This window comes from Argentina anserina, chromosome 4, assembly GCF_933775445.1.
Source record: "Argentina anserina chromosome 4, drPotAnse1.1, whole genome shotgun sequence".
NCBI lineage: Eukaryota > Viridiplantae > Streptophyta > Magnoliopsida > Rosales > Rosaceae > Argentina > Argentina anserina.
This window is the reverse complement of record NC_065875.1, coordinates 25747555-25773939: the sequence shown is the minus strand read 5'-3', so window position 1 is coordinate 25773939 and position 26385 is coordinate 25747555. Positions and strand designations below refer to the sequence as shown.

Genomic DNA, 26385 nt, shown 5'->3' with positions numbered 1-26385 from the left:
TTTCTAGAATTGAACCTTCTAAGGAGATGGTGGACATTCCCTTAGGAACTAAAAAAGAGGGGTAAATTTGCATAATTGCATCTATTATAAATTAAAGCGCGAGTACCACTTTGTAATAACCCGAATTTTCAAATTATATTTTTGTAATTTCTCATAAATGATCTAAATGATGTTTTAAGTGAATTCTTATTCTACATCTTCTTAATTAGTCATTCTTGCAAAGTGAAAATGTTTCCAAAAATTAAGAGTCGAAACACGTTTAAGTCTTATTAATCAAAAGTTGACTTTTAAATCCGTAAGGTATTTGCGAAAAATTTCTTCATGAAAGTCGTAAAGCTCGACGATACGAGTTCGTATAAACGTGACATACGTAGAACGAAGATCGAATGTGCAAGCTACGAATCAAAAACATCGTAGGTCATTTTAGAAGTGGTAAAAATAGGGGTAGAAAAGAGGAAAACCCTAAAGTTGAAATTAGTTTTTTTTTTGTTCAAAAGACAGCCACCCAATTTCTCTCTCTTTCTCTCTCCCAGTCGTCCTCTCTTTCCTCCGAAAATCTTCTTCTCATCCATTCTATGTCGTCCAGCCACCGTTCGGGACATCGCCGGTCACATTGGAAGCGTATCTCAATTCCCTTTCGTTTGAGCTACGGCCCACGACATGCCGACCACCGTGCGCGACGAGACGACGCCCGCAAGCCAATGCACACGGTGCCACCGTAGTGGCTGTTTCATGGCAACTCTAAGGCCTGAAGCTCGTCCCTTTTGACCTTTCTCTTCCCTTTGGAGGTGATTCTGACGGTCTTGATAGGAGTTTAAGGCCGTAGCATCGACGTTGAAATGTTGAGGTTGCACCAGCTTTCCGGTCATTTTCTGACGAACTGGGTAGTGCTGCATGTATGGAAATGCTTATCTCAAGGTGATCTACAAGTTTGATGTTGAAGTCGTTTGGTTTTGAAGAGGTTTGAGTGCCTGCGCGTGGGGTGGCGCATCTGGTCTTGTTTACAGTAATGGTTTACTCTATTGGGTCATGCTCGTCGATGGACATATATAATTTGCATATGTTTATGGTTAATTTTGATGGTGTTAGTTGATGTTTTGTGAGATTAATTGCATTGAGTTGAGTTATGGAGTTGTGGGTTTGTTATCTTGGTGTAGATGTCATAAAAAGGTAGTATGGCTCTCTAACGACCTTGATAGGCCATGAAGGGAGAGTGTAGATTGCTTCTTGTCAATGTGAAGGGCTAGGTGACGTAACTAGTAGGGATATTTGTATTGGTTGTTTACTAAATAAAAATGGTTTCACTAGGCTTTTGAATTGAGAGCGTAGTGCTTGGCTTTATGATATTGAAGGTGTTGCGGGAGCAAACATGTGAGTAAATCATTTCGTGAATTATGTTGTCCAAATTAATGAGAATTAATGGAGAAAAATATATTTTGTTTTTAAATCATATGAACTTGTTCGACAACGATTCATAAGTAAAATGATTTTCTTGTAAAAATGACTCCTATGATTTCTCATACGAAAGTGTATTATTGTTAGTGAGTTAAGCTCATTCTTACATGCATAACTATGTATATAAATATATGTTTAAGTATATTATTGATGCAACCATGGAATGGTTATAAGTACTTGTGTAAAAAAAAAAATATGCTCGTTGAAGGTGATTGGTTGGCAAATTGATTTTAATTTATTAATAGTGAACTATGATTGTTATTGTAGAAGTGATGATGTTGAGATGATTTTGTGACTTGGTGAAGACGTTGGTTTGGTAACCAATGTCATAGTTATATGTTCGGGTCTCTCATATGTGGCAAATGAGACATAGGTTGTATGATAGTTACGATCTCTCCTAAGTGGCGTAAGAGATCGTAGATTCCTCCTATACGGCAAAAGGGATCTTGATCCCTCCTTAGTGGTGAATGAGAACCTTAGGTATAGTGACTCACACCTTGGCCGGGTGAGTGGGTACGTGTATAAAGCTATAGTCCTAATGTCTAAATGTGTTTAAGGATAATGACATTGAGGTAATGGTATATCTTACTTGCCTAAAAAAGATGTCTAATGTGGAAAAATCCGTGTGATGGTGTTGAGTTTATCCTCAAGGTTTTGTATTAGTGAGTTAGCATGTTTAAATTTGGTTTACTCATATAAAGTTCATAAGCTTACTGAGTTTGTTGTTACAACCCGGTGCATCATTCTATGATGTAGTGGTTGATCTTGCAGGTGATGGTTAGCAGAGTTGAAATTTCGGTGGTGTAGAGATAGTTGGTGGGTGAGGACCTTCTCTTCTTGCTTATCTTTTGGACTTAGTGGATAGTGAGTTAGTGTTCCATTTCATTTTGTTTCATGTGGTAAACATTTGGTAATATAGTTCGAGTTGTACGAGTTGAACATTTGAACTCAATTTTCCACACTCAATTATTCGTATTAACTCATAACTATTTCGGGACAAAATTTTAAGTTTATCACATCTTGAAAATTGAATTTTTATTGTTCAAATTTTGGGGCCGTGACACCCTTGCCCCTTATACAAAGATCCAACACTTAACAATACCGTGAAGAAAAGTTCATTTCTATGATCAAACAAAGTTAATTTCTAGTTACATAATTTGATGAACACAATATTTAAACAAAATCAACAAAGATAGGGCAAACAAAGCTGCTGTATGGCTAAACGAGAAACTCAAAACTCTAGAGGAAATAATTTCATACTCATCGCTCATCCATGCATTTCTCATCAAGGCTTTAAATACTCGTCGGTGTATTAAGCTTTCCTTGTTATAAGTTTTTATCATAAGACAAATTGCTCTTCTTGCAACCATAATCAATGTAGGGCATGCACTTAATAGTTGTTAAGAAAACATGTTCAGGTAATAACAAAATATACTTGCAAGTCTCCCACCATAACAACAATAGTAACATCTAAAATGAGTTAACTAACAAAATATTTGTTACAATAGTGGGGAAGCAGGCATCACTTTGATGATTGTGGGTAACCAAAATAGCTTGCTAGTTCATAGGAACTTTCTCCCAAAAGGGTGTAAAACCCAAAACCCTCATCCTCAGCTACTGGGCCTCCTCACGGTAAACACTCGGCAACAACAAAACCCTGGACTCCAACAAACAATCCTAAAAATTCACAAAAAGACACAAACACCCCCCAAACTTCAAAGAATATGCTCTGTCTTGGTCCTCTTCCCCTCACCAGAGAGAGAGAGAGAGAGAGAGAGAGTGAGAGTGAGAAGGGTTTCAGTGTTTCACAGCCACCATTTAAGACCCTATAACAGCACCAAAATGCGTGCTCAATAAGCCAATTCTTCACCCTAAACATAAAACTTCACCTCACACGCTCACAAGTCACAACACTACTCTCTCTCCCCAAACCCTAGATCTTACTCTCTCTTATATACAAACCCACCACCCAAAAAAAAAAAAACACTTGAATTCTCACATCTTTTGATCTTTCACTTTCAATCCTCACAAACCCCAGATCTGACTGAGCCCCTAAAACCCACAATCCCAACCCACCAAAGCTCCCACCTTTCACCTCGATTCAGCTCAATTTTGCACGATCGGTGCGGAATTTGAACATTCTGATAGCAACCCAGTTCAGGTTTTGCATCGTTTCATAGAAATTCAGTCTTTTATATCCCAAATGTGTTAAAATCGAACAAAGTTCGAGTCTTTAAGTTGGTTCCGGGGTTTAGTTTGGTAGGATCTGCTTGAATTTTGAACATAGTTGTTGGGTTTCTTTCATTAAGTGTAGGTTGATAGTGAGGAATGGTTTGTGTTTATTATTAGTGAATTCTGTGTAGTGGGTTTTCAATGACAATGCCATCGGGGAATGTGGTTTTATCCGACAAAATGCAGTATCCTAGTGGCGCCGGGGCCGGCGGCGAGATCCACCAGCAGCCACGGCAGTGGTATCCGGATGAACGTGATGGGTTCATTTCGTGGCTGCGAGGTGAGTTTGCGGCGGCCAATGCGATTGTAGACTCACTCTGCCACCATTTGAGGGCGGTGGGTGAGCCGAGTGAGTATGACATGGTGATCGGGCACATTCAGCAGAGGAGGTGCAATTGGACCCCGGTGCTTCATATGCAGCAGTACTTTTCGGTGGCCGAGGTGCAGTATGCGCTGCAGCAGGTGGCGTGGAGGAGGCAGCAGAGGCTCTATGAGCCTGCGAAAATGGGGAACAACAAGGACTACAAGAGGTCGAATTCCGGCGTGGGGTTTAAGCCGAGAAGTGAGCCGGTGAAGGAGTGGCATAATAATGCCAGTGTAGAGTATCGTAGTTATGATGGGAGTGGTTTGGAGAAAGTTGTGAGTGAGACGAGGGAGGAAGTGAAGTCTGGCAGAGAGGCCGGGAAAGTGGATGATAAGGGTTCAGCGCTGGGTGCAGAGAAGAAAGGTACTTATTTTGTGGGTTTGTGAATGTGACTTGATGCTGATATATATATGTTAACTGTATGATTGATTCATGGTAATGAAGTCGAAACATACGAGTTATTTAGGAAAAAACCAAGTTGTTGAAAATGTAATGCTATTTAGTTAAACCGAGTTATTTCTCAAGTTTACTATTAAAATTGATTACATGTGCCCCGATCAGGGAAGAGTAAACCTACCTAAAATGGTTGGTTGAAAGCTATGACGGTAAATCCACCGTTCTGAATGTAAGCCCATCTCTTGGTATCTTGATGTGTCCTGGTCTTTACTTCAAACTGATGTTATGATTTTGTTGTCTAAAGCTAATTAACCTAAACCCTACCATAAAAAATAACCACCTGTTGAGGGTTTACGCGTGTTTAAACGATGTATGCACATGTCTTGTGTGTTTTTCACATAAATTCATGATCTGCTACTTTATCTTCTTATTTCTATTCAATGCACTATTCATAGCATAACCGTTAATTCTTTCTAATGGTTCCTGTTACAGGTGATCTCAGAAAACCTCATGAATATATCAGCACAAGGAGTTCAGGGAATTCTCAAGGGACGGTATCTAGCAATTCAGGAGCTGAAGACACGGTGGTAAATGATGGATGCACTTCAACTTCTAAAGGTTATACACCTTGCCATTTTTCAATTTATTATCATAGTATGTGCTTTATGTCATCTATCATGGTCTGGATTTCAATGCAACATCAAGGATATGTAATTCATTTTGATTTTTTTTTTCTCCAGATAATGAATCACATTCAATCCAGATCCAGAATGACAAGCATAATCTTTCCCTCGTTCCAAAAACTTTTGTTGGCAATGAGACATTTGATGGAAAAACGGTAATTACTTTATCCTATACCATTTTTGTAACTTCAAATTTGTTCAGAGTCAGTAGAATTTGTTTGGGGGATCCTAATAATTTTTTTATTAGATTAATGTGGTTGATGGACTGAAGTTGTACGAAGAGTTCCTTGGTGACACTGAAGTCTCGAAACTTTGCTCTTTGGTAAATGATTTGAGGGCTACAGGAAAAAGGGGACACATTCAAGGCAAGTTTACATATCCAATTTTTGTATTAATAAATCACAGATAGGAAAAGTGTATTCGAGTGGTTGATGCTGTACTCAACATAATCAGCTGTATGCATGTCATGAACATACTAAGTGTCTCTAAGACCCTGAATCTCATTCCATCCACTTTTGGAATCACAAACACAAACTTTGCATGGTTCCAAACTGTGTTATTTTTTTTCCAAGAAAATCTCATTCCAAACTGTGTTGGCAACAAGATATCTGATGAAAAACAGTAGTCCCTTCATTGGGTAATATATCTTTAACTCGAAGTCAGTACAGTCACTGAATTCCTTTGGGGGAACATATAAATTCAGCTGTTAAATGACCTTTATTACAATCTATTCAATTGTACATTTTCAATCAATCTGTCTTACTTCTAATGTTAGTTTCTGTCTGTATCTTTGTCGTTTACCTTCAATATAAGTAGTCTCTCTACAGTTACAAGTAGTTTATGCAGTATGTAGATCAGTAATTAATATATCCTAAATCTCACTCTAATTAGTATTGGTATGGTTATAACTTATACAATTCCCTTTTATTCTTATAAGACTGAATAGTTGGGGGTTTTATTACCGCCATTAGTTTTCTTTCCAAAATTTTGTAGTGGTTATGAAGACGTATCTGCCATTCAATTTTATAATCTAGTGTCTTTTTCTTTAATTATATTATTTACCTTTCTATCCAAATCTGGAAGTTTTTTGGGTTGTTTTCCCGATTGCAACAGTTTCAGCTAAAAATAGAAAGAGATATAAAAGAGTACTAGCAATGAAGCCATTATGACTTCTTCTTTTTTTGTGTACATTTCCTTCTAGTCTTTGTTGAGCGCTTGGAAGACTATTGTTTCTGGTTTTGAACACTTAAGTACATCTGAAAAAAATATCTTAGTGTTACATGTAAGAAAATATTCTTAATAATGTTGCCTCTATTTTTATTTTTGTGAGAAGCAGCTCCAACATATGTGACGACAAAGAGGCCCATGAAGGGACATGGAAGAGAGATGATTCAATTAGGAATCCCTATTGCAGATGCTCCACAAGAAGATGATATATCTGCCGGAATCTCCAAAGGCAAGTTCCAATGTGCATTTATCTTTTGACGAGAAAGTTGGAATTATTTAAAAAAACTCACATTCTATACAAGTTTGCTGTCTGACTTACTTTTATCTTAAAAATAAAATCTGTAGATCGGAGGACGGAAACCATTCCCCCTTTGCTGCAGGATGTTATTGATCGCCTTATTGGGATGCATGTTTTGACTGTGAAGCCGGACTCCTGTATCATTGATTTCTTCAATGAGGTTATTATTGTACATTTCCCTGCTATATACTGAGTGGTCAATTTGTTTATAGATGAGAATTTTATTATGATTGATTGTAGGGTGATCATTCACAACCTAACATGTGGCCAACGTGGTTTGGAAGACCTGTTAGCGTTCTGTTCCTCACTGAATGTGACCTGACTTTTGGGAGAGCACTAGGGATAGACTATCCTGGGGATTATCGAGGCTCTCTCAGACTTTCTCTTGCACCTGGGTATGTTTCCTGACTGCTATCTTCTGATAATCTACTCCAAACCCCCTCCCTTCTCAAAAAATCTAGGACTACTGTTATGCAATACGCTTATGGTGGAATCATGTTACGGTTATTTTTCAAAATCTCTCGATGCCTTGGAGTTCTTCTGGTTATTTCTAGAATTTGGGGACCTTATTCCAGTCATTACAGCAAAATGTGTTTTACCTTGTTGCTGTTGTTACTGTTAGATTTAGGGCTGCATAATTTAAGATCATGACATAGTTAAGCCATTTCTTCTGAATGGTGGGCTCAAAGGGTTTTGCGTCCATTTAAGCTTGAGAAACTTCTTAATTGTAGTCAATATAGCATCAAAATTCTATATGTTACATTATTGTGTCTTGTAGGTTTCAAAGTTTTGTTTTTGATCTGCCATTTTTTTTTTTCATTTTATTCATGACACTGCAGGTCTCTCCTTTTGCTGCAAGGAAAATCAGCAGACTATGCAAAACATGCAATTCCTTCCATCAGAAAGCAGCGTATACTCGTCACTTTTACCAAGTCTCAACCTAGAAAATCCTTTCCAACTGATGGTCAGCGTCTTCCTTCATCTGGTCCCAGCCAGTCGCCCTACTGGAGTTCACCACCAAGTAGATCGCCAAATCACATCCGTCATCCTGTTGGTCCCAAGCACTATGCAGCAGTTTCAACAACTGGTGTATTGCCTGCACCGCCTAATCGTCCCCAACTCCCACCTGCAAATGGCATCCCGCCTTTGTTTGTGGCTGCCCCGGTTGGACCACCCATGCCTTTCCCTGCTCCAGTTGTCATCCCACCTGGTTCACCTGGATGGGTAGCAGCTCCTAGGCACCCTCCACCTCGGATGCCTCTCCCCGGAACTGGAGTTTTCCTTCCCCCAGGTTCAGGAAGTTCATCAGCTCCTCCTCAACAGTTTCCAAGTACTGCAACAGAAATGAACCCCACTGTTGAGACTGCTTCAACAGAGAAAGACAATGGGAGTGGAAAATCAAGTCATGCAAAGTTGGATGGGAAAACTCAAAAGCAAGACTGCAACGGAAGTGTGGATGTAACTGGCAGCGGGAGAGGAATAGTGAAGCAAGAGCAACAGCAGAACTCTAACAATGCGGCAGCAAACAGTCAGGCTGGAGCGGTTTAGGAGCAGGCAAGAAAAACAGTGAGAGAGAGGTAGGCTGCAAACTGCATTGAGTGGGAAGCAAATGTAAAGAGCGGAAAGATTCAAGACCTAAAGATCATACTAGCAAGAGGAACCGGCGGAAGATAGAAACTTTAAAGTTCTCTTTGGATTCCCTTGTCCTCTGTTTCTTTTTTCTTGTCTTGTTATATCAAAACTATAAAACTAGGTCCAAAGCACATTTTAAATCACCATCTTTTGGCTCTGCAATCTTGCTCGGAAATTTTGATATTAATTTGCTTTTCTATATGTAACTGTGTCATGCACCCTTTATCACATTTCTATCTCAAGATCAGACCCTTCAACTATGAACAAAATTATCAGGCTCTAGCTTCTAACAGTTTGAGCTCTCCATTATGACTCAACGGGTTCAACTATGGCCCTGGCCGTCTATAAAAGTAAGAAGGCAATCTTAAACACTTTTGCACTCCCGGCAAAACAAAACATCAGAGCGATCAGACAGAACTAACCTGTTCTCTGTGACCTAAATGGCAAACCCAGAAGATCAAGAGCATCTTCGTCTTCTTCTCCCCAACTTCCTTTCTGCTCGAGAATGCAAGGAACTGGAATTTATACACAAGAGCAATTGCACTGTTGGTTACAGACCCAATGTATTCTCAACCACTCTTTCGCATCTCATTGCTACCAATTGTGCTCATCTCATTATGCCCTTCGTACCCATCAGAGGTAAAAGTTAAACACCCACCAGGGAACTGCTTTGTCCCTTTTTCTCGAGTGGTTTTTTTTCTGATTGTTTATGTTTTTTTTAATCGTGTATGGTTTTTCACCGACAGAGAGGTTGAAGGAGAAAGTTGAGGAATTCTTCGGCTGCGAGTACGAACTCTTTGTTGAGTTCACCGGTTTGATCAGGTAACCTCTTTGTGATTCAAATCCTTATCAATAATCCTGTATTGAACTGAACCTGGAAACACTGGTCTTACGCAGATTGTTTGTGTTTATGTTACTAACTGAACTTTTGATGTTAAAGAGAGTACTTTTCAATCCTGGAAGCCTGTCCATGAGTTGCTTATTTTCTGGGCTGCAAATACTTCTAAATTGTCTCTGCAAAATGGTGTCTTTGAGTCAGTTTCAGTCGTCTTTTTAATGACACCGATGATTGTCATGAAACTTTTCAATTTTCTATCAGCTGGAGTAGAGGAGCAAGCATTGGGTGGCATAGTGATGACAACAGGCCCTATCTCAAACAGCGTCACTTTGCGGTGCGTGTATGAATCTGTGAACATATTCATTTGGTTGGAGTTGCATCTGTTTGTAATGCTTTATCTAGTTTTTCAGCTGATACTTGTATCATCTATATTTGTAAAAGGCAGTTTGTTATTTGAACAATTATGGGGATGATTTCAAGGGCGGACGTTTTCACTTCCAGGATGGGGATCTAGCAACTATTGTTCCATCAAGTGGGGTAAATGAAATTTTTTAAAAGTTTTCCATTCTTTATACCTGCACTGGTGTTAACAATATTGAGATTCACTACCGTGCAAAATTAATTAGCAGTTCAAATCATGGTTTCGGAAAGAAAAGGTTTTTCACTGACTGTGTATTATCAATTGCCTTACTGTCCTGTTCATGTATATGTAGATGAAAATGTTTTAACTGTTAATGAGAACTCATGAACTACTGAAATTTTATCAGGATGTTGTGATATACACCGCTGACAGCCGCAACACACATTCTGTTGATGAGGTCGAATCAAGTCACTATCTTGCTTATGTGTCTTCAGTAGGGCTAAGATTTGTCATCCTCCTATATGAAGTGAAACACTTTGTTTCTGTCTGTCTGATGCTAATTTGACTTGGCAGGTTACTGGTGGGGAAAGACTCACAATGGCATTATGGTTCAGTCGTGATGCTGCCCATGATGAAGATGCTAAACTGATCACCCTTCTCTCACGGACTCCTTTAAGCAATAAGAGTCCTGAATTATTGCTACCTTTGCCAGCATCAAGTAATATGTACTGGTTTTCCTTAGACCATGCTTCGTCCGATGATCAGTTTGGATTTGATATATGCTGTGCAAGACTGCATGTTCTTGGATATGATGTAGTTTATTCTGACGAGAAGATTTCTTGTTCAAATATACCTGAGTTACTCATTGAGAGATTGCGATTAGCAAGGGGAGATGAGTTGTTTGACTATGAGTTTGTTAATATATTGCATGCACTTCAGGTACTGTAACTAATGCCAACTAACTACATGGTCTGTTGATGTTTAGGATAAAAGATGATGAAGGGAAATATTGCCAAGTATGTTTTGAAACTCTAGCAATGGGTACCTTTCAGCCGTGTTATAACCTCTGCTTTTCTTGTCATGTGCAACAGGTAGTGCAATTCTACTGTTGGAAAACTTCTGATCTGAAATTTGCCCAAGTAGAAAGCACCATTAAGGTGGTACCCTTATCACAATCACAGCGGGACAAATCTCTCAGACTCAAATCTGAATCTTTGAAGGATCGTCATCTAGCAGAGTCTGTGTTTTCTTCTGAGGGAGCAAAACATTCTCATTGGGCCCAACTTACAGTTGCAGTCGCTATGTGGGGAGATTATGTACACAGGCTGCATAAAGAATTGGTAATTTGCTTACCTCATTGGAATTCACATCAATCTATATTTCATTTATCATTTGATGATAAGTAGTACATGATACTGGAGAACTAAATCCCCAATTATTCAGTAGTTTATGATAAAGTTCCAGTATCAGTTATGACAACTTTCCCTTAATGCATCAGAGCTCTCTTCTTCTATGCATATGTTTCCTATGGCATGACTGACTCCAGCTCTTTGGATTTGTTCCACTTGTGCAAAACATTGCCAAACACATCATAGAATTGTATATCTGCACTGGTTCTAGTCATATCTACCGACATAAAACCTTGGTCAGCATAGTACAGCTTCAATTCTTTTGAATATTACCATTTTATATCACCCCTCCATGCCTTGGAGCCACCTCCACTGGTAAAAAACTCGATTCCGCTGCAGTAATAACAAAACCACATCAAATTGTGTAAATTACAGATATGGTCTGATGTAAGAATTTTATGTAGAGATTTACCTGTCAGGATCACTGATGTGCTCCAAGCAATGGTCATGTCCGTTTATGTAAAAATCTATCATGTTTGCCTAGACAGAGCGAAAGAAGACATCAAACATTGAAATTAGTAAACTCTATCTGCAAGACTCTCCAAGTAAGAAGTTTGTTTTGATCATTTAAGATTACCTTAAGGATTGGAAGGTGGGTCACAAGATCAGTGGTGTTGCCATGATGTCCTGCACTTCTAATTGTATGGTGACCGACCACAATTTTCCATATTGCGCGGGACTCCTTCAATGTTACATCCAGAACCTATGTTAAATATACCCCAAAAGAACCAACAATGTACGTATAAGTTGGAAAGTTAAAGCAAAATATGTATTAGACTACAAGCGTGTTCCAGACCTTGAGGAGTTTTGAGAGGTAATCCTCTCGAGGAAGGACACCTCTCCAGTCATAGACATGGCCCTTTGGATGTGTGAAGTAGTCTTCTACAAATGGGGTTGTGTCCACCAAGAAAAACTCAGCCATCTCTGCACAGAAGGTGAGACTAATTAACTATCGTTAACAATCTGATTAATGTAAATTATACACTGTAGTGATAAGTGAGTACTGAGTAGTGTTACCTGAAGTTATAACGAAGAATGGCCTGGAGCAGATGCAGAACCTTCTCCCCTTTAGTTGTGCTAAAGCATCACCCCAATAGTCATGGTTGCCCAACACTGCATGCCATGTGCCATTTGAGTACGTTTAATCATGGTTTACTAACTCGAACAACAAGATTAAGATGCATTTCGATACTAAAGTTTGGAGTAATTGAGTTGAATAGTACATATTACCAATGTACCAATTAAGGTATCTGTAAGCTTGGGGCAGTGTATATGTTGGAAAACGACTTACTGAAGGCGGGATCATCCGGGTCTGTTAAGCCATCATCGTAGAAATTGTCACCGGTGGAGATGACAAAGTTGGTTTTTGCTTTCTCTCCAATTATTCCCATCTAGACATGGAATAGCAATCAAGTTAGTTCATAATAACAGGACTTCATATTAAATCGTTGAGATAGGTGAAAGTGAAGTAATTGAACCTGGGCAGCGACTTTAGATTGGTATTTGGTTGTAGAGTCCCCGACTTCCCCAATCTCCAACTACCAAGAAACCCAGAGAACCATCTGCATTTGCTTGCTGTTGAAAACGATGAAGCTCAGCTCTAGCAACCAAACAGACCGAGAGGCAAGCCGTGAGGATCAAGAACTGATGAAATGTGAAACGCTGCATGGTTTTGTTGATATTAGAAGAGTGCTTGTTTGCAATGAGGTTGGTTTACTGAATGTATAGCTCTTATGTAACTTTAAGTAAACTTCCATTAATTAAAAGCAAAATCAATCCGATCATATCCTCTAGACTAACTCTAATGTGACGATTTGTGTTAACAACCCATACTCGCGCAATCTTCAATATCTCAAATATGTCTGGAGATTTCGTGATATTGTCGAGATCACATAGCCTTTTAACCTCTCTTTTTTCGGTGGATAGCCTTTTAATTATTTACACATTAATGCTGCGTGTTCTTCCTCATCTTCTTTCGTTTATCAGTGCCTCTAATATGAACTAAAATGGCACTAGTAGGAAAGTGTGGTATTTGGAAGATCTGTGTCCAGGTTGCTCAAGAGTGACCAGGATTCACCCTTGGGTACGTAGAACTTTGATCAAGCTGATCAAGAGATTATATGGCACTTGCTTGCAAAAACTGGTGCAGGGGATTTGAGACCCCATCCCTTCATTGATGCATTTATGACAAATTTCCTCATCCAGAGAAGCTACCTGGTAAGGGGCAAATATATGTTCTGGTTTAGTGTACCGTGTTTATGTTCTTTTACTGAAATTGTTAGGAATCAAACAAAATGGAAGTAATTGACCAAAAAAAAAAAAAACAAAATGGAAGTGTATCCCACTTCCCTGTAGCAATTGAGGCTTACAACAGTAAAATTGGAAAACATACATGATGATGATCCACTGCACAAGACTGGAAGGACCAAACCAGCAATCTTGAATGGGGAAAAAGAAAGTGCAAGAAGATTTATGGTTCTGTAAACAAGCACGGCCAAAGGAGGGAAAGCTCAAAAAACCAATTGGGTCATGCACTCATGCATCAGTATCACTTGGGAACTGATGAGGATGAGAAGGATGGGGGTTTAAAATTACATAAAATATAATACCATTATAAAATGGTTGTCTCTGCTTGGCTAATATATAAGTCATCTCTTATTCAATAAAAAAGAACAAAGATAATAAGTTATCTCCTCCACAGTCATAGACTTAAGAAAACACAAGAGACCGAAAATTTCACACAGAAATGCTAGTTATTAGTCATACTACGATATAGTTTCATAGACCAGACTCCGTGGCCAACAACAACTTGAGCTCCGCATGTAGCATTTTCTACACTCTTGCCAGCTTAATCTTGCCCATCACCGCCATCAACATGACCATTCCCAGTGCCATTGAGGGGGGGCCTAAGCCGCCTAACACAAATTAGAAATAAAAAAGGAAATTACTAAAGCTTCAAAAGTACTGCTATGAACAGCAATATTTAAGACTGTCAAAAAGAAACAGCAAGATAATATAAATGAACTCCAATAAAATTTGTAAGAGTGATCAGTCTCGTATGACAAACTCTCAGAAAGCTATGATAAATAAAATTCCAATTCCTGAGATTAACGGGTGACTATGAAATTAAATGTTTAATTCTAGAAATAACAGATGAGTTATGAGAAAGAAAAATACCCTAAATCCAAATCCAATTCATCATGGTGACTACTCTGGCGACCCCCATATTTCTTTTGCCGCAAAGCGAACCCATCAGATGATGGTTCTGGCAATTCCAGCCAAGCAGACATATTAGTGAGGATTTTGTCCCTCACAGCTAGAGTCAGGCGCAGCGCAGAGTCCAAACGATCCAATGCTTTGCGTACTGCTGTGGCTGCTCCACCACTGATTGGCCCTGCAGATATAGCATGATAACCATGGTCGAAGTCAGGTCGCAGATCTTGAATTACCCTAACTGCGACACCAACAACTTGCATCTGCTCCACAAAAACTTGATGGGCCTGCTCTCGCGAATGTATAAAAGATCCATACATTAGCGAGACTGATTCTCGGATCTTGGACACCGACTCAGCTCGAATCAGAGCCAGATTGCTCTGCATTGCCAAGAGGGCCTCTGTGATGTTAACGCTTAAGTTCTTCTCCTCTAGAATAGAAGTTATGACAGAGTTGAACTCCAACAACATCCGGTCAAGAGCGAGCGTCCGACCATGTAGTACAGACATGCCCTGGTCGACTATAGCAATATCAGGGGCCATCGTAATCCAGTAATTAGGTCAACCACCCCCTGAAATAGTATAAGATGTCATTAGTAATTGGGTAGTGTCAACCACCCCCCTGCAGAAAATTGCAATATCAACAATGTAAATCAATACTACAAAGGAACCGGTAAAGCTTTCAGAAAGCATAGAATTTATCCTACCTCTCCTAACTAGTATCATTCCATCTATGGATCTACTCCTGAAACGCAATTACTAAATTGATTTTAAATAGAGTAATGGGAACTAAGAAATCGAGGGATCAACCTTATTATGCATGCAGTTTTCTTCTTCTAGATTTCAAAACTCGGAATTCTAGATTTCAATTGAAGGCCGCAACCAAATTTTATGATTAATTGCAAACGAAACCCATCAATTTTCAAGAGAAAGTGATGAAATATGACGTGCCTTCCGATTTGGAGAGCTGACTGAGGTCTGAAAAAAGCCTTCAATTCGATATTATGCGATCCGAGGATGGCGCTTCTGCGTTGCAAAACTTGTCATCTTTTTTTTTTTGATTGGAAGAAACTTTCATTAATAAACTTTCAGAACATTAACCGGGCATATCAACAAGTCCACTGTTAGCATCAATGCTTACATCAATAATATTCAGCAGCCATGGAGGCCCTGAGACCATTGCTTCAACCATCTTCAGGGCTCTTCGAGCGATAGAATGAGCAACATGGTTATGGAGTTTCCACATATGTTTCCAAGACACTCATTCAAACTCCTCCTTCATGTTGCGGACTGCCTCCATTATTCCTCCAATATCGCTCAAATCAATACCACTTTTACCGATAGCACTAATGACATTAGCTGCATCTCTAACAATTGCCAACTTTGAAATTCCAAGCTGATTGCTTAATTTCATACCATGCCAAAGAGCCAAAGCTTCCACAATATGAGGTTTATAAGTAGTTTTTATTTGGACTGCAGTAGCCCCCAACAAAGTACCATGACTGTTCAATATTACAGCTCTAATCCCCAGCATCTTAGAATTAACGTCACAAGCCTCATCAAAGAAAAGTTTGACACATTGATTCTGTAGAGTATTATTCTCATCTTCCTCAAGAGCCGGAACGGGTTTCTCTCACCCGTGTACGGCATTATCTTCGGTCTTTTTGACTGTAGCGGGCGCACAATGTTCATGATGCGCGTGGTAAAGGGACCTGGCCTAGCTGCAAATATTGGTTGGCAACGTGGATTGACGTCCCACTGCTCTATAGCAGTCAACCGCTGTAGTATTAGGGCCAGTGTGAGATTCAGACTGTTGCCAGCAGTGTGGGGTTGTGAGCGTGAGGTCACGCTCATACTCCATTCCTCGTAGTTGCGAATGCGTTTGGGGGATGGAGGCCGTTTCCTAGCAAACTCGAAGGGGGTTAAGCTAATGCCCAGCTTGATCTCGCCCTTTTGATTGCTCGATGCCCTCGCGCTGTGACTTCTCTTGTTGTTAACTGCGCTCAGCCTTTGCTAATTGCGCTCGCATCCTGTCAAGTACGACCTGTAAAATTGCAGCCTTCTTGCGCTCAACCGCCTCTCGATGCTTACTCTCGGCGAGGTCATTTGCCATGCTCGCTAACCTTGCAACGGCGACAAGATCGGGTGTTACGCTAGTGCTCGCAACAGTCCCAGGGGTGGGGGTGAGGATTATGAGATCTTCATTTGTGGAGGGTAGGGGAAGGTTTAAGCTAAGGTCAGTGATGTCCTCCACGTGACTATCAGTCGGGTTGGGTGACAGGGAATTAGGGGTGCTCATTTCGAAATGCAATTACTTTGTGAGGTGTTGCATGTGTATCACATGAACGTTTTGTTACAGATTCTTACAAACGGCGCCAATGTTAATGTTGTATACTGCGTTATGACAATACACTTACTGCGATGTGCTCCTTGCTCTCGAACCTGTCACAAGTAGCACAAATCGTCAGAGTAGAGAGCATGACGGCGTGGTCTTTAACTCTCCGATGTTTAAGTCAGATAAATAGTAATTTATGTAGAATAATAGCAAGTAGTTGAGTTTGATTACCTTATGAAGTCAAGGGTATGACCTTTAATAGTTGAGCTGAGATAGATCATTCACTCATCCTTCGATGTGGGACTTAGTCCAGCTAAGATGTTCTCTGGAGCTTCTTTTGAGATGCGTGTGTAGGCGCGTTTGTAGTTGGTTCGAGCCGTGGGGCAGCTCGTTACACAACTGGTGTAGCTGGCTCCTTGCCTGTACTACGGGATTGGGTTGTTTTTGAGCTTAAGTATGCTAAAAATCGCGTTGATTATGGCTTGACATAAGCCTATACCAACAGTGGAGCTTGCACTCTGTTTAGCCCGACGGGAGCGTGCGATCTTCTCCAACCCTGATGCTAGGTACACCCACACCCACACTTAGCCCTTTATTCGGTTTTGAAATTGTGTTTGTATTTATACATTTATACTTGGTAATCTGATATGCTTTGGTAATTGTAATGTGAATATGATGGGTAATTGTATTATTTGTGCTTGTACATATGTATTGTGAGAAGGTCCCCCGAGTGTAGAAGTCTCATTGTGCTTTGATCATGCAGATACCCACCTTGGTTACACCCGCCTGAAACAGCCAATACTGGACCCATAGATGTAACTCATGAACCACTCAATTTCTTAATCGAGGAAATCGTCGACAGATCTCTTCAGTCACTCGGCAACATATTCACACGTGATACGCAATGGTTGCTAGATGACATTGGGAACTTAGCGAATCTGCTTCAGACCCATGCTGCAAGAATGGTGGGTGTGTTGGGCAAATGCAATTTGCTTCTGATTGAGATGCAGGAGATCATTGAAGAAGTTATGGGTGCACCAGCCATCAATGCTGTCTATGAATGTATGTCAGATATTGTCCCTCTTGAGTGTGAGCTGGAAGAGCATTTGAACCAGATTGATGCTATCCTGAAGCATGTATCACTTCATCATCATCCTCTGCTTGTTGCAAGTCAGGCCAAGCTGCACTCTGCCATCGGCAAAGCCCACATCTACCTCGCACGCATTCTGGCAGTGAAGGAGGCAGTAACACATCTGTATGACTCTGCTTCACTAGGTAATCACCCACAATTCACTGTTAATGGCAAAGATTCAACAAATGTTGTATTCAGTTGCAAGAAAACCAGATTATTTTGTTAGTTAATCACATATCCAATTAGACATTGTACCTAACGTATTCTATAACCTGGTTTATTTTATAATTATATGAATCGTTTTGCTCTACCATTTTAACATGGCCTGATGCTGTTTCCTCAGTGGTCATATGCTCAAATGAATGTGGATCGTTTCCTTACTGGTATATTTGGTCTATATGAATTGTTACAATCATGGTTTTCTTGCATGTTGTGGTGAAAGAAAAGAGAGGTCATACTGGTTCTCAAGCTCATTGATAATAACAATTTGTGCGACGTTTTTAACATGTTTTTACCTTCATTTGTACTTTGACTAGCCCTTATTGTTGTACTATTGAGATTGAGTCATAATAAGAGTCTTGATTGGTATTGGATGCATTTTTGTGCTTACATGAGTTAAAAACGCAGAATTGGTCTAGAGTCCTAGTTTGAGTAGGAATCCTTATAGGACTAGGAAACTTAGTTGGATTAGGAGTCTTCATCTTTCTACGTTTTGGTCGCATTTGCGATATTTTAAGAGTTTTTCTTGCATTATGAATCATTTTTAGACTAGAAAATGTACCATTTGGAAAAATTTTACTTGAACTTAAACTTTTATTCCGTAACTTTACTAATCTTACTTTCATATTCTAGTAACTTACTTGATCTTTTTATATGAAATATCTTGTCTTTTATTATTTTCAAATTATAAAATGAAAGAAAAAAATAGAGGAAAAGCCAAAGCAAATGAGGAAAATAAAGAAAAAATGAGACACCTACAAAGGAGAAAAAAAGAATGAATTTATCAAATGAGATTTCACCCACTAATGACAAATATAAGTGAAAGAAAAAAGAAAATAATAAAAAGAGATAATGCAAAAGAGAAAGAAGGAGACACATACAAAGAATAAAAAGAAAGAATTTATCAAAGGAGATTGCACCCACCAATGAAAAAAAATAAGTAAAAGAAATTTAGGAGAAAGAAAAAGGAAGAGAATAAAAAGAGATAATGCAAAAGAGAAAGAATGAAACACCTAAAAAAGAGAAAAAGAAGGAATTTATCAAAGGAGATTGCCACCCACCAATGACAAAAATAAGTGAGAAATTGAGGAGAAAAAGTATAAGCTATAATATTTAAGGAGTCAAAACTCTTTTATAAATAGCATATCATTCACAAAGAAAAATCATCACTTCTCATTTGCATTCAAGAGCCAAACTTTTGCCAAAATACTACCTCAATCATCCTTCACCAAAACAGCAAGCCATTCTCTCCCATATACAAGTTTTATCTCCACCGAAATCACCATTGAAGACACACCTCCAAGGTTCTTACAACGTGTGATTCTCGCAACTCTTCTTCATGAGTTTGTTCGTTTTTGATTTTCTATAATACTTTGTCTATGAAGATTGTAGTATGATGTTTGTATGAGATTATTGTTTTGTATTAAGAATCGAAATTTTCAGATTGTTTTATTAGATTTTTGGTATTTTGCCGAATTGATGGTTTCCTATAATTAATGAGTTTGTATTTTTATTATTGTGTTCTAATCATATTTCTCATACTTTTAGATAATTTTCAGATATGTGCATATGCATTTAGTGCTTGGATGCAGTCCCTAAGATTGTGTTTGAATGCAAGCTTCATCAACCATATTGACACAAATTGAATTATGCCCTAAGTAGGTTTGGTTTGTATTGATTAAAAGTGTTAAAAATTCTGGAAATTTGCATGTGAAACTATGGTGGGTGACGTCATACATGAAACATGTCGTCAACAAAGATTTGGTGCTTAAATGTAATCTTATTTGATTTCTACTCTAAGTGTTATTGAATTCGATTGCATGCAAATTTAGATTAGGCCCTAAGTCAATCTAAATGTTAATTGAAATCTTGCATGATTAGATGATCACCTAAGACTCTAATTGTATTAGTGTCTAAAAAGTATGTAATTGGTCAAATTAGAATGCATGATAGGTTCGAACTTGTAATTATGTAGTGTAATGGTAAATTTGGTTTAAGTTTGTTAAAGAGAAATCAATCATGTAAATAGTAATTTAGGTTTTATTTTAGTAGTTAATAATCAATCTCAAACCCCCATTATTTGTTAACACTAAAAGTTTAGAGTTACTTTCAATTCCCCGGACTGAACGATCCCTGTTTATTCTATACTAACGATGACATTTTACAGAGTTTCTTATAAACGTTTTAATTAACGCTCTATCACTCATATTTTTCTTGTCTGATGTGATGTGATAGTTTTAGTTTTTTATCATGGTTTTTCTTGCCTTTTGTGGTGAAAGTGAAAAAAAAACATACTGGTTCTCCTCTTCATTTTTTGTGAATATGAAGATGATTTCTAATACTAATGATTATGTTTTATAGCAGAATATGATTTCAATTAAGGTCTTTGAGGCAGCAGAATATGCTTTCAATTAAGGTCTTTGAGGCAGCAAGGAAGGATGCAGCAAGAAAGGAAGAACTACTTATGTTTTGATTTCTACCTTTTAAAAACTGCTATGTCATTTATGGTTTATTTGGAACTTCTGCTATGTCACTTATGGTTTATTTGGAACTTTTAAAGGATTCTTGTAGTCTTGTAACCTCTAAGCGGAGCAGATCAATTCCTACTATGATGATTAAATATGTTTCCAGCATTATACTTTCAGCTTTTAAATCATTTCGACATTTCCTTATATAGAGGAAGTTTAATGGAACATACCTTGCACCTCAACACGTCAATTTCTGTCCACTTTCTCGCCAAAAGTAGAATTTAGTTGTCTCGTTTTTCTAACAAGAAAAGATTAGTGGGAAAATTAGTGATCGTAAGTGACAACCATGACGAATGGCCAAAACCACATTCATGAAAAAGTAACGTAAGAAGAAATAATATACAAAGATAGAGAAGCATGTATCATTTACATCTCATTTGAAGACTACTTATATAGAGTTATAATCATCTAACAGTTGGAGAAGAAGAACAAGTTCATTTTGATGTACTCAAAATATAAGGTTCATTTTGTTGCGCTCCGCTTGACTAGTATGTACTCAAGATAACAAAATCCAACAAGCAAGGGAGCAGCATAAGACAAGGTTCCAAAGAATTACAGCACTGGTCAGAGAGAATTGGCACAATAAGTACAAATTTTGGGGTTCGAAACATAAAACATCATGCACACTGTGGACTTCAATATCATATACAAGGCAGATGGAACTATGGTCACAAACACAATACAGTTGGACTTCAGTATCATATACTGGATGTTAACTATAGGACCCAGATTGCAAGACTTTGAAGGTGGGTCTAACCTTTAAATTACATTACAGTAACAAACAAAAAATCACAAACCTGCAACGGATGGTAGCAATAGCAGAACAAAGAACACCAAAAGGACAAACAACAACGAATAAGAAAAATAACAAAATCTTGGCAAACAAACTACCCAAAAAGAAGAAGAAGAAGAAGAAGAAATAATCATATTTCAGTCTAACTAAATGCACTTACGAAAAACCCCAAGTCCAACACAGTGGAGCATACAATCAAAAACAAAATAACACCGAAAAAGAAATATCCTATAATAAAACAAACCCAAAAAATCAACACCCAACTAATAATCACTCTTGAACAAAGAAACTGTTTCCACACCCACAAAAGTAATATCAACACTCGCAACAGTTCGCCATTCTGAGAATGAAGACAAAGGCTCATCCATCTCCACCAGGTGATGTGGCATATGCCACATTTGATCACATTAAAAGTACCACGAACTACTACTGCAACCAAACAAAATAAATGCCTAAAATTTTACTACATGCAGTTGATGAGTTAAAAGCCATCTGTCTACACCAAATTTTCAATGTCAGATGCATTATAAATAAGTTGACTACATTTTTGGCTCTGCAAGCAAACCTGCTATCCTTCATTCTAAGAAAGTCCATTGTACATGTGTTTTTGCACCTACTGTCTACACAAACATATCTCATTCATACACCTACTGACATGAAATCCCTTAACTAATAACATTCTGTTTCGTCAGATATAATCTTGCCTTTGCTTTGTTTTATCGTCACATATTTAGAGTAATGATATTATGCAATCAATTGCGTACCTTAAAGCTACTGAAATACCCAACACACTATGAATGCCTCTTCTTTTACAAACCTTCAATCCACAGACAAATCACTAACAGCTTTACTAACCTATCGAAACAAAATCACAATCAAAGTTACCAACAGCCTTATAACTCTCTTCATTTAAAAAAAGAACATACAACACAATGAAAGATTATCTAAAGCCAAACAAACTTATGTGATAATGGAAAACCCAAGATGAAACGGTAAACTAATTTCTTTATAATTAGATGGTTTAAAGAACACATAGCTTACTATAGCAAGGTTAAAAGGTTCCTTTATGTAAAAGAAGAAAAACGAATATTGAATTTCCCAGTAAGAGATTAGAAAGGATAAAAAAAAATCAAGTATCAAAAAGATCTACTACCACTCACCTCTGCCAGAGGCCTTTATTACTGCCAATTCCCAAATCTCAAACCTGCAAATAATTAAAACAATTTTTTTTTATCAACACAACACAAAAGAGTGAAGGTGAAACTAAGAAACGGTACTTCAATCAGGGAAAGCATTGGATAAATGATCATCATGCAATGTAGTAGTGGATCAGGCACAGGCAGAGTAACAGCAAAATAAATAAATAAATAAATCCCACCCAAGTATGAAAACAAGATGACCAATCTAAACATACAAAAGCAGAATTTCAAGAAAAAACATAACACGAAAAAAAAAAACCAAACCTTGAGCAACATTAAAAGGACAGCCTAACATTTAAGAAATTCACTGCTATCATAGTAATATAAACTTAAAACCAGATTGATATGTGTTAGATCAACTCAATCTTCTCCTCCAATCAAGCCATGATTCAGTTTTGATATAGTTATAGTTGTGCATCAGTTTCTGATATTGTGATCAATGTAATAAATTGTAGATTTGTAGTTATAGCAGCATTATTGCTTCATGCTAAACTGATGCGATACTCTCTTATATATTGTAAGACTACAATTGTATAGATCAAAGAAAGTGAAATTCAACATGGTACCAGAGCTGTGGAAATAGCGAAAAGGGGACCTGCTACAACTACACAGATGAAGTTCAATTCATCAATTAGAATCCAGATGCAAGAACCAATGGCTTCACAATCAAATCAAAAGAAGAATAGATTAACAAAACAAGCTAACAGAATGCACAGATCCGTAGACGACCACCATCCCAAAGTTAGAATTAGTTTGAGATGTACAATCTAAGATGCAAAAACATGTCCACTAATATCCAAGATGCAAAGCGATATAGCAATAGATACATAAACAAAACACAGATAAGTAATCTTCAAATAATACTAGTTAAAGAACCACATACCCAAAACTGTAGGCCTTAATTGTTAACTAAGCTGCAAAGAAATCAATGCACTGAAGCTGAAGAAGGAGACACGAAGTTAGCTGGCCACCTCCAAGGTACTTATTGTCCCGTTGGTACTAGTACAAATAACCAAACATAGTACTTGGAAACTTCTTTTTTGAGAGAAAGATAAAAACACTTTTGCCCAAAACTTTACGGATTATCGTCGGTATTAATTAAGGGAATAGCCCTTATGGAACTGTCATTGGCTTTAAGACAGTAATTTTTTTTTTGACAATGACTTTAAGACCGTAATACTCGTCCTGATAAATATTAGACCAAATTTTAAACTAAATACCAAAAGGATAAAATCGTAAAAGACATCGTAATAGAAGTTTCAAATTTTCAATCTTCAACTTCTCTTTGTACTCCCCCTCTCCTTCACGTCTTCCTAATCCGTTCAGTTCAAACTTCCTCTTCCCATAAAACGAAATTCCTATTCAATTAAGATGTCTCTCAATTACGAAACAAAGCTCCGACTCCACCAATCTGAAACACGTCGTCAGAGATATCGGCTGCGACATCTAATCGACAGTGACTACACCAGCCTTCACAACAATTTCATCTTGCAGCACAAATGCCCAAGGATCTCATGGTTTTGCCTATCATGTTTGTCTCTCTACTCGAATTGGTGATTTATGGTTGAAGCTTTGATATATATTGTGCTCAGTTTATACATGGCCGACCCTGGGGCAAGGCGAAGCAGGCTTGCGACTGAGGCTTCCAAAAATAAGGACCTTCAATTTCGAAGGGACAGAGATCAGCTCAAATCTCACATGCTATGACCGGATTGTGTACAGCTCGTCGAGGGGGAGAGAATGGCGGTGGTGGCAATCCCTGACGTGGCCGGATTGCGGCGGCGCGGCCGGTTAAAGGTTGCAGTCTCTGGGTTTCTCTGTTTCAAGCAAAGAGAACAGAAAGAGGGACGCGTGAGGGAGGGAGAGATAAGAAGAAAGAAAAGAGAGAAGAAAAAAAATTAGAGAGAAGTTTGTGTGTGGAGCCCACCCCTAGACTATCATTTTACTTTAAATTCAACGGCGGAGATCAATGACTCAGATTTAAAAATGTAAAAAGTGTAATATCTGAAAATGCGATTTAAAATAACCGAGTGTCAGAAAAATATTCCGCGAATACTCTCATGCTCGCAATGACACGTAGTTTAACACAAAAATGATAAACAAAAAATTTAACATCTCAAAAAAAAATGTCGGTTAATGTGACAACAATGCCGAAAAAAAAAATTTGCAGGGGCTCACATTCTACCCCCTTAAAGAAATTTCGTTCTCGAAATTAACTGAGTGTCAGAAGAGGTGCGGATATACCTCCCGCATAAGTGGCCTCAGTACGGCTATGCCGTCTCCACTGCATATTCACCACAAGCACCTCGCGATTCCATAGTTTCAAATATAGAGCTAAAAAAGACAAATAAGAGGATTGCAGCTTAAATGCCTCCATTTTTTTTTTCGCCTTGAGGTATTTTTGACACATGGCCGACCCTGAGTTTATAAGGGTTCTTCATGAATCGAGGCTCTTTCTAGTTGATCAAGTGAGTAGAATGCTTTATAAGTAATTCCAAATGCATGCATGCTTGATATCACACACACACACACACACACACACACACATATATATAACCATTTCACTAAGGGATCCATTTTTTTGTATTTTAAAGGGATAGCTCATTCACCAACTTTTCGATTACATTTTCACATCTCCACCGTTCAACTTTTAGAATCTAATGTGTAGATCACCTCTTTAAAATTTCAGCCAAAATGGTGATCGTTAAGGTATCAAACTTGGTGAAAATAATTGACGCACCAAATCTATTAAACCGGAACCGTTCATGTTTATAAGTTTAAATTCCAGTTTTGAATGCATTAAACACCTCTATTTTAGCTGAATTTTTACAGAGTTGATCTATATATTAGACTTTAGAAAAGGGATATATATACATGGCTCTTCTAGTGGGGATCCCTTTTTTGGGTTTAAAAAAGGGTTAGGTCACTTGACTAACTTCTCAATTATATTTTCACATCTCCACCGTTCAACTTCTAGATTCTAATGTATAGATTACCTCTGTAAAATTTCAGCCAAAATTGAGGTGTTTAAGGCATTCAAAACGGGAATTTAAACTTATAAACATGAACGGTTCCGGTTTGGCATATTTGGTGCGTCTATTGTTTTCATCAAGTTTGATACCTTAACGATCACCATTTTGTATGAAATTTTACAAAGGTGATCTTGACATTAGACTCTAAAAGTTGAACCGTGGAGATGTGAAAATGTTATTGAAAAGTTGGTGAATAAGTTATCCCTTTAAAATACCAAAAAAAAAAAGATCCCTTAGTGGAAGGGCCATGTATTTATATACATGCCTAATCCAGAGTGAACATTCACTCTGAAATTACAGAGTGAAGTTCCAATTTTGGCATACTTTTTCGGTCAAATGTTTTCATCACAAATAATTCAATATTTAGGTATGCTATTAAAGATCATCTCTACAAAAATTTCATTTAAGTTAACAATGGTTTAAGCTTTCAAAATAAAGATTTACATGAACGGTTCACGTTAAATAGTTTTAATTCGTTTATTAATTTATCTTAATTTTAATACATTAACGATAACTTAATTGGATGAAACTTTTGTAGAGATGATTTTTAATAACATACCTAGATTTGAATCATTTGTGATGAAAAAAATAACTGAAAAGTATGCCAAAATTGAAACTTCACTCTGTAATTTCAGAGTGAATATTCACTCTGGATATAGACTATATATAAATCATCTTAATTATTCCCAACCTACATTTTTGTCTGTTGATGGTCGATTGAATCTCGTCATCCGATCATACATAACAGATTGGTACGTATGTGGTTTATTCATACCATAATATATGAACCAAGAGAATATTTGCATTGGCCAGCAACATAGGGCAGATTATATATGGAAATGGAATTAGAAACTACAATGTCTAGCTGGCTTGGCCCCTTAAAAATAAATATTAAACTTTCCAGGATGGAAATCGATGCCATTGGGGCCTCCAATCCCTTGACTTAGATACCATGCTCACTTGCCCCATGAGCTCCATCTCTACAGATACATGGAAGTAGAATAAAGGTTCTTTGATGCGCCCCATTTGTGCAACACATT

The 26385-nt window shown here is 38.0% G+C and overlaps 4 protein-coding genes and 1 pseudogene across 5 annotated transcripts in view; 2 read left to right on the top strand and 3 right to left on the bottom strand.

Moving 5' to 3' along the window:
* The first annotated feature begins 3254 nt into the window (after positions 1-3254).
* Positions 3255-8449, top strand: LOC126792800 (RNA demethylase ALKBH10B). Its single transcript, XM_050519281.1, has 8 exons — positions 3255-4414; positions 4940-5065; positions 5188-5285; positions 5378-5495; positions 6467-6586; positions 6703-6815; positions 6896-7050; positions 7495-8449. The coding sequence occupies exons 1-8, from the start codon at positions 3829-3831 to the stop codon at positions 8201-8203; spliced, it is 2025 nt and encodes a 674-aa protein (XP_050375238.1). The 5' UTR covers positions 3255-3828; the 3' UTR covers positions 8204-8449.
* Positions 8450-8596: 147 nt separating this feature from the next.
* Positions 8597-11089, top strand: LOC126792801 (uncharacterized). Its single transcript, XM_050519282.1, has 7 exons — positions 8597-8926; positions 9034-9109; positions 9387-9459; positions 9567-9662; positions 9893-9943; positions 10060-10425; positions 10578-11089. The coding sequence occupies exons 1-7, from the start codon at positions 8728-8730 to the stop codon at positions 10890-10892; spliced, it is 1176 nt and encodes a 391-aa protein (XP_050375239.1). The 5' UTR covers positions 8597-8727; the 3' UTR covers positions 10893-11089.
* On the bottom strand, positions 11012-12286 carry LOC126792803 (purple acid phosphatase 3-like; annotated as a pseudogene).
* A 1221-nt stretch (positions 12287-13507) lies between these two features.
* On the bottom strand, positions 13508-23273 carry LOC126792804 (uncharacterized). Of its 2 annotated transcripts, XM_050519284.1 has the most exons (4): positions 23197-23273; positions 20492-20559; positions 14073-14679; positions 13508-13810 (listed from the first exon to the last, which is right to left on the bottom strand). In XM_050519284.1, exons 3-4 carry the CDS (start codon positions 14648-14650, stop codon positions 13744-13746), a joined length of 645 nt encoding a protein of 214 aa, XP_050375241.1. In that variant the 5' UTR covers positions 14651-14679; positions 20492-20559; positions 23197-23273; the 3' UTR covers positions 13508-13743. The 2 variants fall into 2 exon arrangements, with proteins under 2 accessions (XP_050375241.1, XP_050375240.1); XM_050519283.1 differs by lacking the exons at positions 20492-20559; positions 23197-23273 and adding an exon at positions 15059-15329.
* Positions 23274-26000: 2727 nt separating this feature from the next.
* LOC126790034 (purple acid phosphatase 4-like) overlaps positions 26001-26385 on the bottom strand; it is a 2908-nt gene continuing 2523 nt past the window's right edge. Inside the window, exon 6 of the mRNA XM_050516158.1 lies at positions 26001-26385. This exon is cut by the window's right edge and continues 163 nt beyond it. Within this exon, the coding sequence (XP_050372115.1) occupies positions 26326-26385 (60 nt within the window). The 3' untranslated portion in view covers positions 26001-26325.

Bases quoted from the DNA above. Each gene is read 5' to 3' on its own strand.
- LOC126792800 (XM_050519281.1), top strand. From the start codon at position 3,829: ATGACAATGCCATCGGGGAATGTGGTTTTATCCGACAAAATGCAGTAT. The intron at 5,286-5,377 runs GTAATTACTTTA...TTTTTTTATTAG, and splicing joins AGACATTTGATGGAAAAACG to ATTAATGTGGTTGATGGACT. The intron at 6,587-6,702 runs GCAAGTTCCAAT...TAAAATCTGTAG, and splicing joins ATCTGCCGGAATCTCCAAAG to ATCGGAGGACGGAAACCATT.
- LOC126792801 (XM_050519282.1), top strand. From the start codon at position 8,728: ATGGCAAACCCAGAAGATCAAGAGCATCTTCGTCTTCTTCTCCCCAAC. The intron at 9,460-9,566 runs GTGCGTGTATGA...TATTTGTAAAAG, and splicing joins TCAAACAGCGTCACTTTGCG to GCAGTTTGTTATTTGAACAA. The intron at 9,663-9,892 runs GTAAATGAAATT...AAATTTTATCAG, and splicing joins CTATTGTTCCATCAAGTGGG to GATGTTGTGATATACACCGC.
- LOC126792804 (XM_050519284.1), bottom strand. From the start codon at position 14,650: ATGGCCCCTGATATTGCTATAGTCGACCAGGGCATGTCTGTACTACAT. The intron at 13,811-14,072 runs GTATTTTTCTTT...AATTTGTGTTAG, and splicing joins GAATTGGATTTGGATTTAGG to GCGGCTTAGGCCCCCCCTCA.